At 38.7% G+C, this 22264-nt stretch overlaps 1 protein-coding gene across 3 annotated transcripts in view; it reads left to right on the plus strand.

The window, feature by feature from the left end:
- Window positions 1–1261: 1261 nt before the first annotated feature.
- Window positions 1262–22264, plus strand: part of tnfrsf19 (tumor necrosis factor receptor superfamily, member 19) — a 111282-nt gene continuing 90279 nt past the window's right edge. The window contains exons 1-3 of one of the 3 annotated variants that reach the window (XM_039745449.1): window positions 1263–1829; window positions 12835–12938; window positions 19685–19795. In XM_039745449.1, the coding sequence (XP_039601383.1) occupies window positions 12837–12938; window positions 19685–19795 (213 nt within the window). In that variant the 5' untranslated portion in view covers window positions 1263–1829; window positions 12835–12836. Of the gene's footprint in view, window positions 1830–3987; window positions 4062–12834; window positions 12939–19684; window positions 19796–22264 lie in introns of those variants that run through there. The other 2 variants (XM_039745450.1, XM_039745452.1) reach the window with 2 other exon arrangements.

The following is a 22264-nucleotide window of genomic DNA, read 5'->3' on the forward strand; positions in this document are numbered from 1 at the left end:
AACCTGCAGCCACTGCGGTCCTCCAGGACTGTGATTGAGGACCTCTGCTGTAGGTCACGAATGTGGAACTCCAGGCCTGGAGGGCCGCAGTGGCTGCAGGTTTTGATTCTAACCCTTTTCCTAATCAGTGACCAGTTTTCACTGCTAATTAACTTATTTTCCCTTCAGTTCAATAGCCCTGTTTTTAAGGATTCGCTCCTCTGAATTGATTCTTTTTGGTGTTAAACAGTCGCCAAACAGAAATGAAACATGAAATGCGCTGACGGATGACCAGCTAAAGTGGAGCTTCAAACTCCAACCAGTTTCTTAATGAGAAGCTGACTCTTGCTGTTAATTAAACTCGTTATTTAATTCCAAAGCTTGTTGCTGCTCTCATTCTGCCACAGCAGACATTTCCAAAACTGTAGATTTTTTGTTTTTTTCTAAGAGCACCATCAAAATGTTCTGGCAACCTGAGAGATCAACCGCACTGAATCCTTCACCTTTCTTTATTTTCACATATCGTTTGATAGGCACAGGTTAGCTGGTCATGTTGCAACTCATTTTGTGTCTCATTATGTTTTGCTGCTAATAAAAGAAAAAGAAACAACTATGGGGCCTAAGTCAAGTTAATTAAAAGAGGTTAATTAGCAGCAAAAAATGGTCGCTAATTAAGAAGATGGTTAGAATGAAAACCTGTGGTATTTTGGGACCAGAGTTTGATAAAGCAATCTTTCATGGCAGTGTAAAGTGAGATTATACTTTAGTCTTTGTAAAACCTTACAGAACGGCGAGAGCGATATAAAGAGAGGATAACAGTGAAATTAATATTTGGTCGTGCATCCCATTAGAGTTACATCTTCCAAAACGTTTTTTTCTCTGTCGCAGGGCATTATGAATTGCGTGCACAGTTCTGTTTTTATACCACTTGTACTCCACCGGCTTTGACTCCCACTAGACTGGGCATAAATCCTTCTTTCGGTACTAAACAATGAATAACTTTGTAGCTCTAAAATACAACCCAAAACTCCAAACACATACACATGCGTGCATTATTTAATTTCCTACGAGATCTTCTTGTTAAGGTGGTCGAACTGTGCCATCACATCCTCAGCCACGGCTGCTCAAAGCTGCGCTTTCTTCCTAAATGTGTTGTTAACTTTTTGGCTGTCGTTACACCCCCGCTCCCCGCAGGCTCTCCGCGCGGTGCTGCGTCCAATCCTAAAGCGGGCCAATGACGTCAAGGCATCTGCAGCTCATTGAGATGAAAGGGAGCCCGGAGAGGTTTGGGCAAGGCTTCAAAAGCCATCAGAAGGCGGCGGAGCTGCTCTGCTGATAAAGCCGGCGCGCAGGATCTGGGAGCACTCGAGGGGTGCGGGCAGCGCTACGTGACACGGAGGGAAGCAGCCGTGATCTGCAGAATAGAGATCCGGACACTGTAGGAGTCCTGGCAGTTTTTTCTTTTTTTTTTTGGAAGGCTATGTGCCATTTTTCTGGCAGGGCACTCGCACGGCACATAATAATATCTCGTGATCATAATTACCTGTTTTAAGTGCTTGGCGCTTTCGTGCTGTTCGCTGCAGCTTTGATGTGTGCGCTGATCACCGATCAGATTACATGCGTTTGATCGCAGACCTCTTCTGCTTTTGATCTCGGATCTCCCAAGCTCCCCACCCCCTCCTCTCCGTCACCGTCTCACCCGCCCTCAATTTTGGAGGATCCCCTAATTTTGAATGGTTTTTTGGACTGCACCGATTTGGAGAAGGGAGATTATGGTTGTGATTTTGTCAGAAAAAGTAGCGGAGCGGAACCGACACTGAGAGGGAAGCAAGGACTCTGCACTTTTCTGGGTAAGGAGTTCAAATAGGTGTTTAATTCAAATTTACTTGATTCTCGCTGGACGTTTGAGCGCAGTATTGCCGGACTTGTCTTTTAATTTTCCTCGCTTTTTCATTTTGTTCACGTAAATAAAAGGTGTAGCTTTGTTGCAGAACAAAGTTGTGCGCTCATGTAAATAAATACCCACAGTCGAAAGTTTTCCGTGATCGCTATGGTGTATTTTCAAATGCACGAGTTTAAAAGTCGTCTTGTAGAATATGCAGCACAATTGTGTATCTATCCGCCGAAGTGCCAACATTTTTAATCGCCGTTCACATTTACAGTAAGGATTTCGCGTGAAGTAAAATGCTTGGCAAAGTAGGACGAAAACGCACCTTGCAAAGTGCAGAACAGCGATCGGGTTAAACTTGCACAGCAGCATGGATTTGTTTCGCTGCGTGTAATTTTAAGTGATTTGAGAAATGCGATCGAGTTTATAACTGCGGTCTCGTTTTCAACTTTCCAAAAAAATCGCAGAAAACTGTGTGACAAAATGAAGCGTGCGATTCACCGAGGCTGTCGATCGGCTTCAACCTGGAGAGACGCCGGCTCCAGATAATCGGGGTTAGGAACGGACAGATGGTTCGAGGTTTTCGTGTTTCTAATTGATTGCTTTAAATATGCAGTTAATACAAATGATATCACGTGTGCGTATATTGAAACCTAAAGTGTACATGAACACTGCAGAGAAATGTCGAACTTATTTATGTTTATGACTCCTCGGTAATCTGTACAGCGCACACATGAGAACTGAGCTTTAAAAGACGGTTTAGCTAAAAGTTTAAAAAAAAAACAATGCTCGCATAAAAAGCATACTTACATATACAGTACATCGGAAGGGGGTTTAGTATCGGTTTTATTTTATGAGCGATCTTCCACCTGAAAAGTAATGGATTATTTTTGTACGACAAAACCAGTATTACACTTTAACTGTCGTGGCAGACTTTTGCTCTTCACTTACTTAAATTATTACGGGTTATTTGTGACCGCGATCTTACTCCATAGTTTCTTACTTTTTTACATTTGCCTGTCAGTTTGTATAGCGTTTCACGATTTTATTTCTCATCATTAATGGTCAAAGCGCACCTCTTTAAAACTTTACTAATTCTATTTAAATAAAAAGAATCTTCTTTTGATTTAATTATTTAACATGTGTAAATGTAGTTTTATGTGTACAGTATTTAGACAATTCATATTGATGTTTACTGCCCATAGGAATATTTAAGATCAGTTTTGTTTATTTAAATTATATATTCATTGAAGACCAAACAACCCCAGGCCGGCAAAATGTGCCATTTATTAAAGTTTAATTTTTAATAACACGCAATACTGAAATCCGCTTAATTCGTTACCATGTTTTGGGGGGCTGGAACCTATTGGAGGGACAAGACCAGGACATGGTGATAGTCCTTACTGTATTTTCAGTTTTAATAACCAGCTTTGGGATTATGAGGACAAGAGTTTTGTGTGAATTTTTCTGTAAGCAAATCCATTCGAGGAGTGTAAATCTCTCTCTATTTCCATTTATAATCGATTTCTGATTGAATTAACTCTTTTCTGCTTAGTCTCCAGTGCTGTCAGAACAGGCTGCATCTCCTGGAGACACAAAGTTGGATTGAGAGATTTTACAAATGAGTGAATGAAGCATTAATGAAAGTTCTGGTATTTGGCCCCTGGGTCTAAATAGCTGCCGTTTATTTTGTTATTTCAAGGTCGCTAACCAGTCACACATTTTGCTTTTTTTAAATATGTGGAAAGCTTTCCCTCTGCAAAATAAGTTAACTGGAATCTTTTTTTTTTTTTTAATTCTTCTGAAACTATTACAAAAAAGTATTCCTTTATAATTGTGCTGCCTTGGTCTGTTGGTGAGACGCCCATTAAACCGGAGCACATCCCACCAGCAGTAATGCTCGAGGCAGGCAGGGTCGTGTCCCAAATGGCATGCTAGCTGGGCTCCGAGTGCATTAAACACTTCTAACGGGGTAATTTTTGACTAATCCGCTAACTGCGTGCCTTTGAACTACAGCAGTCCCAAGTGACCCCCCACCCCTTTTAAATACAGGAAGACCATGTAAGCTCCACACAAAGAGCGCTCCCACCTCGAGTGAAGTCTGTGACTGGACTGCCATGCGACGGCATCTCGACTCGTCACACACACCTCGCCACTCCGGAGGGCCGGCTCCATCCTTGTGTCCTTACTGTCTGCAAGTACAAAACCTCGACTAATAAGAGTGCATATTCTAAACGATTTTGGCCGTTCCAGAACTTTCATTCTAAAACAGTGTATTGTTTTTACATGTTCTTCAGTAGATTTAAAGCAGTTTTCTTCTAGACATGTAGTATTTTAATTAATTGACATTGCAAGTGAATGAAAATTTAGTGGTCGGTCTCTTTAAAGGACTCTTCATGTAATGTCCGTGATAACCGAGCAGTTTCAAGTTGTCTATAATGCATTTTCAAAAGTCGTAATGATGTCTTGATCGCCTTCAGGTATCGGAAATATATTCTAAGCTCCCAAAATTGTTTTAACTTGAAATGGCTGGCCGTTCTTTTTGAGACATCTCAAATATATTTCAAGACACCTTAAAATTTCTTCGTGTGCATTGAGATATTAGAAGTACAATTCAGGATAGCTCAAAATACTTTCCTGAGTTTCCAAGATATCTTAAAACGGATTTGCGATTTTTTTTTTTTTTAATATGAATTGCACAGGAAGCTCTTTTCAGATAGCTTGAAATGTGTTTGAGATATCTCCGGAGGCACAGGAAGCATTAGGCTACCAGATATCTCAAAATGGTTTGAGTTTGATTTCAAGATAATCGGAAAGTCCTCCAAATATCTTTTAATGTCTGTGCTGCTTTTGAGAGATTTTACAATGGTTCTCCACATTTCTAAAATACATTTTAAGATATCTCAACAAACAGGAAATTGCTTCAAGATCTGTTGCTATCTTTTTCAGAAATGTAAAACGCAACCATATGAGTTATCGCAAAATAGACCGGAAGCTATTTTGAGATATCTCTTACCTTTCAAGATATCGCAAAATAGACTGGAAGTCCTGCTGAAAGAACAGGAAGTGACTCTGAGATATCTCAAAGTGAAGTTTAGATACCTTGTGATGGAAACAACAACAGCGTTTATTTATACGACACATTTTCATACATCAGTGTAGCTCAAAATACTTGACAAGATGACCAAGAGAAACCATTACGATTACCATATTTACTCGTGGATAAGTCGGGACATGATTTTACAGTATAATTTCTGGTATTTTATAATGTCGATTGTATAAGTCGAATGTGGAAAACTGACGCTATTGGTCCAAGAGATTATGATATGCTAACGCCCACCTGAGAGTAACCACGGTGCACACTGTCTTTCATTTCTAGGTGGGTGCGGCAATGTGCTGTATCAGTATGTGCTCCTAACCCCTCTCTCTCTCTATTGTACCGACATGACCACACAGTAATACCTGAACTATTCTGAAGTGGCGTTTGCACTGTTTTGTGTTTTTTGTATCTCACACCCTCATACACTTTTATCGTAAGAGCATCCCTTATCTACGATGGAGTGTTCGATCAGAAGAAAATATGAAGCTGGTTTTAAATTAAACATCGTTGAAGTAGCAAAAGAAATTGGTAACTGCACTGCTACAACAAAATTTGATGCGTCTGAGAATCTGCTGTGAGATTGGAGGGGGCAAGAAGATATTAAAAAAAAAAATAGTGTCACTTTTTGAACGGGCGTATAAGTTGGGTTCTGATTTTTATGATCGATTTTTCGGGTTTCAAGACCTGTCTTATACATGCGCATATACGGTAGGCAATAATACGAACAAAATTGTAACAACAAAACCAGGTAAGTTGAGATACCTGGGAGGTCAGAGGGAAAAAAAAAAAGCTACAATTAGACTGGAGAGAAAAAAACAAAATCTGCAGGGGTTCCAAGGCCAAAAGACCACTCAGCCCCTGTTTCTTAAATCTATCCTCTTCGTTTTCATGCTTCACATGACAGGATTCCGCTGAAGTTGATCTCATGGACAGATAAGACACCCACCTTGATTCCATCATCTCAGGGGGCTGCATGGTGCCTTGATCAGGTGGTGGTGGTGCACATAAGAAATGGAAAAGCGAGCGCAGAATAGTGGGGATTAGAATATGATCATCCTACACCCATATACTGTAGTCTATCAGGAAATACAACTGAAATGTAGCAACAAAAAGGCCATATTAAAATAGTGGGCTTTTAACTGTTTTTTTTTTTTTTTTAAAATGTTCCTCAGTATTTGCCTGGCGAGTTCCTATAGGCAAAGTATTCCAGATAAAAGTTGGTCTGCCTGAACCATCTTAAAGTGTGACCTCTTGAATTGTGTTTTAAGTACCTGGAAAGTTATGTGAAACGTATTCTGGGAAATGCCTGAAGAGGAGTCTGGCCTGTCTTGGCATGGACCAGCTATAATCGAGTGGACAAAATGGTGTGCGTGTGGTTTTGTTGTGTTTTTTTTTTTTTTTTATGTTTATAAGTGAAGTTTTTGCAGTATGAGTTACGAGAAACAAGCCTTGCACATTACAAGTCAGAAGTAAGTTCTCGGGCTTTTTGGGAAGGCATAAAAGCTCTGTACAAAATGTTAAAGATTGCAGAGCAAGTGTTTAATGTCTGTGCTGCTTGAACAGATAACCTTCTACAAGGCCATGTCTTGGTATTGCATTTGTTTTATGTTCTGCTCTTAAAGAGGCACAAGGAGGTATGAGGACATTTCATTCCCGAAGTGTCTAATGAAAGTCTGAACTCTTCATGTGTTCTAGTTTTTATACAAGATGCTGTGTCTTAAAATTGTTTTTGTAAAATTGTATTATTGTGATTTGGCCCATGGAGCAGGAAAGAGGTGACGGGAACCTCTTCATTACACTATTTTTGTGTTGATAGTGGATCTGAATGACGTGACCTCAGCAGTGTGTGCTTGGTGCACATTCCTGGGCTCCTGTTTGACTTTAGCATGTTGGCAAGTTTGTCACAGTGTTAAACATGTTTGTTATTAGCATTGCAATAAATGAATCTTAAAGGCGTAGCACAGAAGCTATCTCCCTAATTACCAGAAGCTTTTAAAGTTTGCTGGAAAGGGCATTTGAAGGCAATGACTGAATCTGAAAACTGTACCTAATTACTTCATAACCTTCGCCTGGACCTGTTTGAATCTGCCAAAAGGTAGGGTTAACTGCTGAACGTTAGGCCTGCGTTGGGTTTTTGTTTAAGCAATAATGAAGTTCAGTAAATGTCTTTTAATTGTTCATTGTCAAAAATTCCACCCAGTTTCTGCCTCCATATTGAATTTGTAATTCTCTTTTTGAAGCTCTCATGGCAGTTAGTTCTCAAAAGAAAATTATTTTGGACTCCATGAAGGTGCTGTGTAGTTTGATCATTAATAGCTAATCTGCCGTTAAGGTTAAGCTTGGAAAACAATGTGATATGAGAATGAAGGGGGGGAAAAAACACATACAGTAATTTAGCTAGTTCTGTATTACTGTGAAAAAGGAAAAAAGAAAATCCCCTCAGTTTTTTTTGTTTCATTTAAAATCTGAGCAGTCTGAGTTTTGAGAGCTGGGTTTGAACAGCACCTGGTCTGGTTTGAGCTTAGACGTTCTCCATGTTTATAGTAGTGTTTGTTTTTCTTCTTTCACTGATCCACCCGTTTTTGCACACATACTAAAGATGTTAGATTTAGTTAACTGACAACTTGGGATTAGCCTATAACTATGCTAGCATGCTCTTCATGGCCCAACGTCCTCTGCAGGTCTTAATCTGCTCCCGGAGCTGCCAGAACAAGTTCCAGCTCCGAGGACTCTGAACTACATGAAGTGGATCTGCTAATGAACAAACATGGGTGTAAGTGTGAGTGAGCCCTGTAAAAGGCTAATATCCCAACCAAATTTAATTTGATACTTGTACCCAAGGTTGATGAAATGGCTTCTGAATCCCTGTATTGGGAGAAGGAGGTCTAGAAGAATTATGGATGAAAACTAGCAGATCACTGTCAACAATGGTAGGCAAAAATGAGCTAAAGTAAAATGTGAATTTCTTGGGTTTGTAATTATTATTATTTTTTTTTTTTTTTAAATTATCACAACTTCTTGTATTAGGAATTTGTCATTTTTTTTGCATACTTCAGATTACTCTCCAGAGTTTTTTGGGGTCTGCTATTTGTGTAGTACCCCTGGAACAACTGCAGGTTAAGAGGCCTGACAGAGCAGCATTCCTCCAGTCACTGCCAGGATAAAAAACTGGCAACCTTCAAGTTACCAGCCTCGATCCTTTAGCCACAGAGCCACCCAGAATGAAAGCAAAGCACCGATCAGTCGCACCACCAGTTGATGCAGCTATAACCCTCATTATTTTATTTTTTTTTTAATTTGGCTTTTGTGATTGATGAAACCACCTTTGTTGAGTAGTTAGTTGTGCCCATGCTTCGGCACTTTTTTTGGGTATCTGAGTTGGTGTGACTGGCGGAGCCGACTTTACTGAGCAGCTTCTTAAGCACATGGTGAAGTTACGATTTAGTCATTTTATAAGGGATGGTAACACACAGATGGAAAGACCTAGTCTGTTTTTATTATTCTTATAATAATCATCACATTTAGTTCACTCATAGAGCTTTGCAAAACTCCATGTAGGGAAGACCCGGGGCACAAACCCGTGATCTCCTTACTGTGAGGCAGCAGCGCTACCACTGCGCCTTGTGAACCTTTTGGTAGTCTCCCTTTACTCTACTTCAGAAATCCCAGGCAACCTCAAACCCTTACCTCCCATTATAGTCGGCTTGCAAAAGTTTACAAAATTGTTTCAATGAAATGTAGAGAAGAAACAATATTTACTTTCTGCTTTCACTAATCGGATATTCTTTTGATGTCCACATTAGTTTACAACCTTGGCACTTCAGCCTTAATGAAAGTCACTTCATTTTAAATTTCAGTTCACTGTCTGTGTAAAATAGTAAACACACATAGACAAATCTAATAAAGAAGGTGGTTGATGTATCATATGTGAATCTCATTGTGTAGGTGTGTAATAGTTATTTGTAATCTATGCATGATATCAAGAAGTACAGAGGGTGTTTCAGAACTCCTGCTCTCTTGTATTCACAGAATAAAGCTCTTGAAAGAATTTAAAAATGTAATTTTGTTCAGGTGTGCATTTTGTAAAGCAGGTTTTTACATTATTTTATTACTTATGCACATTTATGTGGATGGTGTTATTACCTGAAAATTCTTTTGATCTGTTTGTTAATTAATTTAGCCTTGTTTCTCCACCTATGGTCAGACATATGTAGACCCTAGTAAGGAACACATACCCTTGCAAAAATGGCTTAAAACTGCCTTCAAGGTCCCCAAAAAGAAACAAAAGGCTTGGCATATGATAATTAATGTATGATTAGATAGATAGATAGATAGATACTTTATTAATCCCAAGATTAAGACATGCATATTTAATACAGATTTGCTATTGTTGCTGGCACAATGGTGCAGTAATTTGCAATGCTGCCTCACAGAGCCATCACCCTAATTTCAAATCCCACACCCTGACATTGTGGTTTTCATTTTTTTTTTTTTTTTTTAAGTTAATTTGTTTTATTTTATCTCCTGGGTATTTGGGTTTTCCTCCCACATCCCAAAGTAGTAAGTGTTAAATAAACGGGCTGTTCCAGCTTGGCCCATTGTGTGTGTGTGTGTGAGTTTGCTCTGTGGACTGGTTACTCATTTTAGGATTGTTTTCCGCCTCATTCCTAAAGTTGCCTGATCTGGATTAAGAGGTTTTGTGAATGTTACATTGCTGCTGTTACTTCACAGAATTGAATAAATCAATAAAATCTTTTAAGTTCTTATCAATAGTTTGCATTATTTGTAGCTATAATAATATAAAAGCTCTTTTGTATGGAAACTTATTCCCAACACTACAAAAAAAAAAAGTTATGATATTGCCAGGTGTGATCGGAATCATCATGTAGGCTTGTGCTCCAGACGTCCTGCTACAGCCAGAGAGACACAGTTAAGGATGTTCAGGCATCCAATAGGCGACAAACTCCATTCAACCCTGTGTACATGCCTCATGAAGTATCTGTGTTAATAAAATGTTTTGAAATAAATGAGAGAAGGGAATGACCAAAAAACATGAATAAAGTTCTCTGAAAACAAAGAATACAATTTTTGTTTTTGGAAGAATGAAAGTACTAATAAGCTGTATAATTAAATACCATGTTTCATTATTGGTTAAACCGGACTTCAAATTTCAAAACTGGTTTCAATGAAAACCAGCAGCCATTGTGGACCTCCATGGCCAGATTTGAATACCCCTAGTTTAGGGTCACAGGGAGCCAGTGATTATCAGAGCACCATTTGTGTGTAAGGGAGGAAGAAACCTGTTGCAGTCCGTACCATTGGGCATGCATGTGGAGGGAAAGTTGAGGAAAACGCATAGCTTGCGACCAAAGGACAATAAGTGAACAAAACGTCTAGGCATACAGATCATTTTAATCAGATTAAAGTTTTGTGAGTTTGGCATACCCTGAGTGGTAGCACTGAGCTAGCATTATTGACTCGTGACACAAAGGTCTACACGAGTTCGCACGTTCTCCCCATCCATGTCCCTGAATTCATGTTACATGTGTGCTTAAATTTTCTCTCCAATGTTACTGGCAGCAGCAGGCAAGATCTTTTAAAAACTGGAAATGTCAGGAATGCTTCCCAATTAACAAAAAATGTTTTATCAATCATGTACTGTAAATAAATAACATCATTCCCCTTTTTTTTTTTTTATATCCCCAACGCGAGCCCCAAAACACTCCTGTGCAGTAACCGTCATTTCACTGGATCACACGGTTTCAAAATATCTATAGTAAAAAAACTAGATTAAAACTAAACAGTTGCTTTATTTATAGGATTTTGTTAGCGAATTGCACAAGGTATGCTCTTTTCTGCTTGGTTGTGTGATTGTGCCCCGCAAATGACCGGTATATCGTCTACTATGGTTGCTTCTTGCCTTACACCCAGGCAGGTGCTGGTGCCTTGAGTCAGGAATGCTAGCTCTGCACTACCACTCTGCCTCTGTTAAAACCTCTAACATACTTACCAAACTTTTAATCTGATTAAAATGAAATGCCTATAACTATTGTCCCTTGACAGAAATCTAAGTTCTTTCTTCATCTCTCTCTCTCTCTCTCTCTGCATGTACCTATGATTTTGTTCAGTTCTTCTCACTGATTCCACGAATGCACATCCTTAATCTGTCCCTCACTAGCCATCAAAGGATACCTGGAACACACACGTGCATGATGATATAAACCACATCAGTCATATATTTTGTGAAATAGTGCAATATTTATTTTGATTGGTGGAAATAAGCTGCCATTCGTTTGATCATATTGGCGAGGGGATGTATGCTCAGCATATCTATTTATTTTATTTATTTATTCTTTTTTCAAAAAGAAAAAAAAATTGCATTTTTGGTGTTTTACAATTTCTGCTTTACATTCTAAAGCCCTTGTAATGCAAACCAGAGTCTGTCAGTGGAGCAGGACGGTAACAGCAGTCTGTTGCTGAAGCTGCTCCTCTGTCTGGAGATGATCCTGTTCAGTAGATGCAGTGGATTCTCCATGATTGACAGGAGCCTGCTCAGCGCCCGTCGCTCTGCCACGGATGTCAAACTGTCCAGCTCTGTGCCTACAATAGAGCCTGCCTTCCTCACCAGTTTGTCCAGGCGTGAGGCGTCCATCTTATTTTTGCTGCCTCCCCAGCACACCACCACATAGAAGAGGGCACTCTCCACAACCGTATGATAGAACATCTGCAGCATCTTATTGCAGATGTTGAAGGACGCCAGTCTTCTAAGGAAGTATAGTCGGCTCTGTCCTTTTTAGCTTATAAAGCTTCTGAAAGTATTTCAAGAGTGTGCCATTTAAAGGAGATGACTTTTAGATCTGATCTGCTGTAGACCAGGAATTTTTTTATATGCTGTTAACGACTGCATGTCATTCACTTTACTACCTGATTTTATGTGACAAGTTAAATGAAAAACATGAAAATTATTATATTTTAGGTGCCACATTGAATTTTCTAGTGCTCACGTAAAGGTAAAACATGTATACTCAAGTTTGATTTGGAGTAAATCCGAATGACAATGATGATTTTTCACAAAGCTGTTGGCCCTATCGAAATTTAAATTGCCACAAATGTTTTACGAGCCTCCATGAGTCAATTGGTTAAGGGAATGTGTTAATTGATGTCTAGGATGCTATAAAAGGGTTTAGAATGCACCTTACGTCCTGGTAGGATGATTCTGTCCACATAAGCGGACTTAAACAAATGTGGAAGACGTATCCTTGCCCATGACAAAAAAATGGTGATTAGAAAAACGGGGGGCAGGGGTGGGTGGTTTAGCATTTGAGATGAATACAAAAACCTTCATTACTTGCTGTGTGCCCAAAAATGGCAAAAGAATATTGTCATTTAGACAATGAAAGTTAACTAAACCTTTTGAATTTTCTACTTCTGTAGTAGGTTATTACCATGTATTGAAAAGTCATGTGTGGAAAATATTCCCTAAAAGCGAAAGTATCCCTCAGACTTTTTTTGACTCTTCGTTTACAGTACCCACGAATGGTTTAAGAATTTCTGTTATGAACGCTTCCACAGTTGGCCTTTATGTATCTCTAAAGGGCTGACTTCTTGCAGTTACTTGTGATTGCTAAACTCACCCCCTGAAGCTTTGAGCTTCAAAGCGTTTTTCGTCAGCTTTTAGCTAGTTACTGATTTGCCAATCATCTTCTACGCTAAAATTCCGTAGGCCACCTTTTTAAAACTATTTACGACCTTCAGCTATTTTTGATCAACAGGCTGTTCGCTCTAAAGTGGTGCTTGGATGCACACATGCTCACACACAACTTTTACGCCTATATCTTAATATGCTCTTTTTGTTTATATTTTATAGCCATGAAGCCTTCAAAAGTGTCCTTACGAAGTCTCCGAATATCCTGGAATCAGTCCCTGAAGCAACTGCTCATGTTCAAGCTCACGCTTATCTGGGCTTGTCTGGTACGTTAATCCTAATGTTTGAATTTACATTCAATTTATGTCTCCCAAAGGCTTTTTTTTTTTTTTTCTCCCCCATAATAGGAAGTATAATAAAACTTTAGCAACTGATCAAACTTTTGTTAATGCATGCACATAAACAAAATGCTAACGTTTGCAGCTTTACATTTTCTCCTTTTATAGTAAAATACTCTTTACCTTTGTGCATTCTATTGTGTTGAATTTTGGTGAACTTCAATGTAAAGCTTGGGTTATGAATGTAAGCAGTTGTGAATGGCCACAATTGCAGTATGTTTAAACGCAGGGTGTGACACAGTTCAAACCACTCTTGTTTTATTTAGCTCCTTTCACAGTATACGCCATCACACAGCTCTTTACAAGAGCAGTGCCACACACCTTCTAGTAAGCATATTGTTTTTACAGCTGCATCCCAGGCAAGTTATGAAATTGGCTTAGGGACAAAAAGTGAAGCAAGGATACAATATGACCTGGCATCAGTCCTCCTACGAGTGCTTTGGCACTGCGTTATTCTGTAATTTCTGTTAGGGTTGCATGGTCTGTTCTCACCAAAAATTATGCACATCTGTATCTATTAGGGGTTGTGGGGAATCGCCGTTTTGGGTGTAAGGTAGGAATCGGCTGTGTATGGGGTGTCTGTCCAACACAAGACAGATCTGTGCACACAATCGCACAACATTATAAAGTGTCTATGTGCTATGGAAGATATGTGAGACAGACGTTTCCTGTTGGCATAAGGCAGTGTCCATCCAAATGGTCTACCAGTGGGACAACTGGCAAATTTTGTTTTCAACATTTTATTGAATTGTAATGTTCTGACGACTTCTCATCTACTTTTTTCATACAACAGTCGACTTGACAAAAAGAAAATGATTTATGAGCAAATGGTGTAACCATTTTTGTTTCCCAAAAGACCCATCCACATAATTCCTGAAAGAACCTTTATTTAGTTTGTTCCATAACAGGCTCCATACAATGAATGACAAAAGGAAACAGATTTGTTGAAAGCAGTGGGTCATGATATTACAAGGGCTGTTGGTACATATGTACAGTAAGACAAGTATTGTCCAGTCTTTCTAAATCTGTCCTGTGTGGTAGCCTACCATACATTAAAGATTTTGCTTTGTTTCTACATATTAGGAAGTTTTTCAAAGCACAAAGAACCAACTTCATATGTAAAGAATCCTTCACAGAATGAAATGGCACTTTCTCAGGCAAATGTGCTATGAGGAACAACACAGCCCAATAAATAACCTTATAGTGCTATTAAAGAACCATTATTTTGAAGAGTGTAGATGAATATCAAAGATGTTTTAAGACGGATCACAAAAGAAAATGGAATTATTATCTCTAATTTAACAACTAATTAAATGAATTTCCATTTAATTTCCAAACACTGTGAGGTGGCAGGCAGGAACCTCTCATCGATTTGTAAAAGGATGAGCTCAAATACATTTTTGCTTATAATGGGCTGATTTAGTATTGCCAATTAACCAAACCTGAGTATGTTTGAAATATGGGGGTTAAACCATAATCCACTGAGAAAATCCAAGCTCAAGCTTGCAGTCCCCACACAGATGTCCACCTTCGGCATCTGGAACTAAACAATGAAAGCAAAGAGCCATTCAGGGAGCACTGGCCAAAGAGGAAGTGTCATAGGGCAACTGTCGCCTCGCTAACCCTCTGAGCATGAAGAGGATTAACCATCTAATCAATCCTGTCTCTTATCCCCATTATCCCCCTTTTTTTTAAAGCTGTTTCTTGGTATTTTCTTTTGATGTTACACAAATATGTAAAAAAGAAAAAAAAATTGAAACAAAGTCCCCAAACAGACTTGTCGTCTACTGTATCTTTCTATTTGAATCTTTTTAAAGGCTTTAATTCCAGCAAAGTAGAAAATCTCCTTTTTAATCATTGTGAGATTCTCTGCAAAGCCCTTTGTCATAGTGCCAATGACAATATATTTAAACAAAATATTTTTGTAATCCCACCTAAATTTATATACTTACAATTTCCACAAGCCCAGAACAATTCTAGAGGACAACAGGGTATTTGCTCAATTTTAAAAAAAAAATTGCAGAGGTCAAATTCCTCATCTGTCAGCAGAGTAAAACATTGTGTTGTTCATATTTATTACTGGATTGATGGCCATTAGTCTCGAGCAAAAGCCTTAACAGCTTTTTTATGAGTGTGGGCTGTCCTTAAGCCATGTAAACATTGTAAAAAGTAAAACCAAACCGTTAATTGAAGCGCTTTTGTTCATAACCCTGAGAATATTTACATATGAGAGACCACCATTCAGCCCATCTGGCTTATGTGGTTAACTAATAACTGTGTTATCCCAGCACATTTTGCATTTGACTTGTGTTTAAGATTTCTTGGATGTCTTGTCTTCAGCATGGCTGGTCAAGGTGGGGTGTTGAAGTGCTTGGTGGATTGGCATTTAGTGAAGTATCCTGAAATGTTCTTTAACACAAAAGTGAGTTTCTTAAAAAGTAATCCTGGACAGAGGTTTCTGCTTTGTAAATAGTGCATGCAGTACGGTGATGGAATACTGCTTTGGCTTGTCACTTGAGGAGTTCAATGATTTTGGAGTTTACTGTAATTAACAGCCAGTTTGAGAATATTCTCAATAGGCTTATCATTCTTGTATTTTCATATATTGATGTTTATCATTGGGTGTCATGGGTATCCAAATAGTTGCCACTGCTTTCTCTCCCATTCAGGACCTTAAGCCCCTGTCACACTCCATGACTTTTTATGCGATTTTCTTTTTAAATCCTTTTCAGATCTCATTTACATAATCTTAATGAGGTGGGGGTTTTCGCAGCACAGTCCTGTGTAGTTTGACATCCCCAGCAACTCACAATGGTTTGATTTTTGTCTTAAATTGTAGAGGCAGGCATGTGTGTGTCTGAGAGCAATCTAGAATTTCAATGTATACAGTTCACATACAAGGAAAGAAGAAAAACGGGTGTTTTGGACACAGGAGAAGCTTGTCTAATGTGATCTGTGTGTCTTTTTACAACAGAATCGGAAAAAGTAAAAAGAAAGGGCTACCTAGAAAGGATTTGTATGTGCATTAGCAACAGCAGAGATTGGGTTAGGAGGCACTGATAGCGTGTTGATGCACCCACCACATGACACTTTACTTGGATTAGGACCGGAGTGCAGTGGGTGACACCTCTGCACCATACTGGAACAGTGTGAGTTTTTTTATGGTGGCTAGATTGCCAATCCTGCCACAAAAACCCAAGTTTTCCCTATAAGTTGGAGGACCTGCTTGCAGGGCTGGATGCAGATTAACATCATACCCAGGACAAGTGATTACAGGCTAAGGGTTAAGGTTATACTTTGGAAATTTGAAACTGTGTTGAAAAGTTGAGTCAGTTGTTTAATCCCTAATGCATTGCCACTCAAGTCGTGTAATTTGACATCCTTGAAGCACCTATAGTCACTCACTTTGACATGCTCTCTGATTAGAAGTTGTGTAGGATGCCATAGCTGCCAATAGCTATAGCACTGGACCATCCTATTATAGCACAGCTCCGGTTAGAGAATATGATAATGTCAAATGTTCAACGAGGTGTGGGTTGGGGGTGTGCCATTTGACCTACTTCAGCTAAATTCTGAGTTTGTTTGTCCCAAAGGACTATATATAGTCTTCCTGTCAGAAAGTCCTTTTCTCAAAGAACCCTGCCAAAAGAGGTTTTCATTTTCTTCCCCCATGTCCATTATCTGGCCTCCTCTTTTGCTAGCTGGAAACTCTGTTAGCCTGACTTCAGTATACTTTAACCAATGGCAACTGATCTCTATGTTGTTGTTTGTTTAAATAGATATCTGGGTTTATGTGTTGTAAATAAAAACAAGACAATGATAAAGAGTTTGGGTATAACCCTGGTTACCCCATATAATTTTGGCAACGTCTTTTCAGACCGGAGTTTCAAGTGAACGAACAAGGAAGAGGTGGGTCCATGTGGATGGACACCAGAAGTGATGTCAGAGGCGTTATAGCTGTCAATCGCCTGTCTGCAGAGGGAAAAAAAAGAGAAATGGCATTAGGATACAGCGCCAACACTTGGAGTGGTGGTAGAATTACATTCATTAGAACCCTTCTGCTGCCCCCTGTGTGCACGCGTGTGATAGTTTTATAAAGTGTGTTACTATGTACTTTACTGTTAACATATTTGTGCGACTGTTCAAGGATGATGTACCTGATGTACATGTTAGAAATATCTAGCTATATATCTTAACTAGATGCAGCTTGAAGGTCATCTGAAAGATAACAGATATCTTGCACAAAATATTTTTAACGTTAATTGATGTAGTCTACATATATTTTGTGTCCACTTTTCAGAGTTTTCTGTTTGAACTTTACCTTCTTGTTGAGTACTTTTTCAGAAATAGGCACACTCTGGATAACCTGCAATGTACAATTTTAATTAGCGAGTGATGCCACTGAGCTTGAATGAGCATCTCTGGACCAGCTAATGTTTATACTAAGAAGGAAAAGGAAATGTTCAATAATCCTGCTGGTCAGAATCAAATCAAATAATAAAGTTTTTATAATTTACTAACAACAAAATGAGGCTTTTTAACAAAATGCATAGCCTACATATCTTTGTAAATTTATAGTAGGTTGAACAGTATCATTTAGCTGCATGCTTTACATACCATATATAATTACTTAAATGTGATATTATTGGCAGAAATCTAGAGATCTCTAGCTAATAGTATGATCTGTTTACTGTATAATACTGTTGCCTCTTTTATTTTTCATGCTCATGGCCATAATTTCTAATTTTATTGTTTTAATAATGAGGGTGGCATTGGTGATGTGCAGTGGTTAGCAGCATTGTACCTCACAGTTCCAGGAGTTTGAGTTTGTCTTTTTTTTTTTTTGTGTGTGTGTTGGGTACCCCAGTTTTCTTCTCCCAGGCCACAGGCAGAGTGGTGTAGTGGCTGAGACTTTTGACTTCGGCAAAATAAGTACATTTAAAAAAGAGTGCCAAACTGACCCCAGCTTTGTATGTGTTAGAATGGTATTGTATGCCAGGTGGGCTTAAATAATAAATTGAAAGATTTACCATTTGATCTTTTTGAATGATCATGACCGCAATTGTCGATTTTAGTTAGTATTTTTATATGATTATGTGGCATTTATTTGCCCCTATATCATCCAACCATCAATTTTTGTTCAATCTAATCCAGTTGAGGATCACAGGGTTGCTCCTGTATCATATACTGCTTGAATGGCTGTCTACATGTAGTAAAGTTTTTTTTTTTTTTTTAAAATCAGTAAAGGGGGATGTTGATCTGTTGGCAAGCCAAAGTCTTGGCCACCTTTTATGAGCTTCGCAAACTGATTGGGCCTACTGAGAGATGGTGTACCATTCAAATTCTCTGTCCTAACTAGAACTAAGTGTGTTTCTTTTTGGTCACATTCTGACCCTTGACATTTTCAATCTAGAAATGTGGTCCATCGGGATTGTTTCAAAATCTTTGGCCACAAATGGATCTGAAGGCCTTTCAAGTTCTCTAATGCACTTGCATTTTATGTACCATGTCTGTTTTTTCTTTCACTTCTGATTTCATTTTATATGAATGACAGTAGATCCTTGGACAAATCTGTAAAAATCCTAAAATTTGCAGATGACAGAATCATATTGGGTCTCATTTCTAATAATGACAGGTCTTCCTATCAAAGAGTTGGGTTGTCTTGTAGAATGGTGTTCTTGTAACAACATGGAGCTCAATGCTATTAAGACAGTGGAAATGAAGATTGATTTCCGCCGAGAAGTCACTAACTGTGCATCTTTGAAAATGAATGGCCAGACTGGGTCTGTGGTTCAGTCATTTTAATTCCTGGGAACTATTTTCACTAACACATTAAAATGGGACACGCATATTACCTCCATCATCAAGAAAGCCAGGCAGAGATTGTTCTTCCTTCATCAGCTTCAGAAGCTTAGCATATCAAGACGTATATTGTTCAGTTTTTACTCCGCCACCATTTAGAGTAGTGTGACCTCCTCCATCACCGTTTGGTTTCCTTCTGCCTCCTCTCTTTCTAAGACTTGGTTGCAGTGGGTGATTTGTGCAGTTGAGAAAATCATTGACTGCTGTGTCCCAACATTAAAAGATCTATTCATTGCCAGAGTGAAAAAGAGAGCAGGAAAGATTGCAGCGGACTCCACTCTCCCCAGCAGCCGTCTGTTCATTGAATTGCCATCACAAAGAAGGCACAGGTCTATTGCAACCCAAATTAAACTCCATCTCCACAGCTTCTTTCCTCAAAGTATTCCGATCCTAAATAAACTTACACAGGGCTACACCTAACTGTTTTTTGCAACATGCAACTGGTAACTCTGCTGTTTGTCTATTCGTAAATACTTTGTACTTGCTAAAGTTGTACTATTTCATATGTATATTTCGTAGTTTTTCTATTTATTTGAGTTAACTATTGAAGTTTGTAAATGTGTTTTGTTATAGTGGTTTGCAGCATGTCAGGTAAATGGTGGGTTGAAATTGTTGTCTTGATTTGGTTATGTCTTGTATTCCATGTTTTGCACCTAACCAAAGTCAATTCTGGGATGTTTCACATGCTAGCAATAAAATGATTCTGATTTCTGTAACCTTGTCTTTCAGTAAAGTACACTTCTTTTCTCCAGTAGTGCAGACTGGTGGTATAACTGTCTGTTTTGTGTATTTTTTTTTTTTTTGTTTTTTAGATTGTGGCAGAAGCCGGAGAGAATATGGAGTGTCGAGAGCAAGAGTATAGGGATCAGGCAGGAAACTGTGTTGCTTGTAAGCAATGTGGCCCTGGGCAGGAGCTTTCAAAGGTGAGTACTGAATGTAAGACATTGAATAGTGTAAAGTTAGTGATTTATGTGAAAAGTGCTCTATACAATCTACTTTTGAGTGATCTGCCTTATTAAGTAACCTCCATATTGTTATGTCAGTTAAAAGAGCAAGGCTTTTTTTAGTTTGGACTGTTTTTTAAATTCATGTCTGAATTCACACTGTGCCCATTACTGTTCATGATAACAATGCGTTTTCAGGATTCTTCAAACCTGCTACCAATGTGCAGGTAGTATGAAATATGGCTGCTTACACTGAAGAAAAGAGGGACCAATGAATTTGAATATAAACCTAATTATGATCAGGATCTAAGATGGCATATCTACTGTTCTTGTGTGTATTCCGTATTGTTTTTGCATTCTTTCTTCCCACTTGAGGCTTTAATTTGTGGGAATATATCAAGTATACTGTAGCACCTAAGTAGACTCTTGTGAGACAACAATACCATTGGCCACTTGCTCACCTTCCTAACTCTTGATTCTAATAGTGCCCCACAATGAAGTGAAAATGTAACGATTAAACACATTATTAAGATGTTTCGTGTATTTAAGTTCAACACTTTTGATCCTAATTTGTTGCGTGGTCTTTGCTTTTGGCAGGTTAAACAGACATGCCTGCCTCATCTTGTACTTTGGTGTCATTGATACAAGAGTAAAAAGCAATACCAGCATTTTTTGTTAATCTATTGCCCAGTGTTAAGGTCTAAAGATTTGCTTTACCAAGAACTCGAATTGTTCACCACTGAGGATGAGCGTTTGAAGTTTCAGGAAACATTGAACAGCAGTTGGGGAGTAAAGAAATCTAAATTACTAAAACTCGCATGAGACGAGGAAAATAATTCTTAGGAAAACATAGAAAAAAGGAGTGGGCTTCATTATTTTCACATGACACCTATGATTTGCGTCACCTTTCTGACTGACTGCAAAATTAAGCCGTCAAGATTGACATCAATGGGAGAAGTGTGTCCTGAAACAACATATGTATTTAAAAATGAAAATATGGCTGCCACAGGGCTACTGGGTAGAAATCTCCAGGCTTCCCTAATAGGGTACTTGAATTCATTGCTTACCGTAATTCTGAAAAGTAGCTGAGATTCCTGACTTGAAGCAGGCAGAAGTTGGAATATCCCCCTGGAGATTCTGGAGATACAATTTTATATAAGTGTAACCATTTCATGTTGCAGTCACAGTATTTCTGATGAAGAGTCAGACCTACTAACACCAATGCTCATGTGATGGAGGTCCTTGCATTGTAAACTGCTTTATAAAAAAACAACTATTTGTAGAGCAATGCTAATAACCCTTGTCTTTTACCTGTAGGCCCTTAGATTAATATACAGCCTGCATACCAGTTCGACGTTTATTACCTTGCTTGTTATTTAAAAGTCACATTGACTGCTACACCTGAACAGTTTGATTTTCAAATTGATAAAATTGTAATCGCAGCAATAACGTGGCAGGAATCGTATTCATTAGTTGCCCAACCTCAATACAATTGGAATAACCTGCACACTGAGTCGAAGTTGAATATGGACACCAAGTGTGAAGTAGTGACCGAATACAATGATTTCTATAAATTTAAGAGACTTTCCAGGTTTCAAAATGAATGAAAGGTTTAAATATATCAGGAGGGGGTTGAATTTTGTTATGTTAAGTTACACTTTATGGAATGATATTTTCCTCCAGTAAATAAAACAAAAATGTATGATGAACTGTAGAGAAAAATCTAAAGATTCCAGTGTTTACAGCTACTTGGGGGCAGCACTATGATCTCTGTGCTTTAAATACAAGTGCAGAATTTTTGCTACTTTGTGATCATTCCACCCACTATCCTAGGCATTTAACAGTCAAATGCACCCCTTAGGTGACACTAAAGAACTCTCAAAGTGACTGTCTTAACTGTGCCATGACCATTCTCTACACTCCCTACCGTTTCTGATTTTGCCATCCTTGGCTATACCTTTCTAACCTACAATTTGTCCTGAGTTTTAGCACGTACATTCATTCATTCATTCATTCAAATGGCTTTTCCAAATTGCTAGACAGTCTTCTGCTGACATTTTATTAGTATGTGTTAGTAGCTGGGCTGCAATTACCTTTTTGTGGCATCCAAGTTGGCCAATGCCACTGCAATGTCTGCCCTTCAGTGGTGTTAAAAGAAGCTGTGGTCTCTCCAAGACCCTGTGGTTTATGCTCTACTACACATCTTTTCCTCCTGCTGACCTTTGGGTTTGTTAAATTCAGATGTCTGCAGCACTTTCTCAGGGGAGCTGCAGGTTTTCAGCCAAAACATCGGATTAAGCAGTCAAATCTTATCAAAACAAAAATAATTGCCTCTCACAGCTGAAGGCCTTTTTTCTGAACATGTTTGTAACAGTTAAACTCAGAAGTTAGTACATTCCAGTTATGGGTTAAGTTGTCGGCCAATTCTAATGGCTAAATTAGCTGTCC

This window comes from Polypterus senegalus, chromosome 2, assembly GCF_016835505.1.
Source record: "Polypterus senegalus isolate Bchr_013 chromosome 2, ASM1683550v1, whole genome shotgun sequence".
Taxonomy (NCBI): Eukaryota; Metazoa; Chordata; class Cladistia; order Polypteriformes; family Polypteridae; genus Polypterus; species Polypterus senegalus.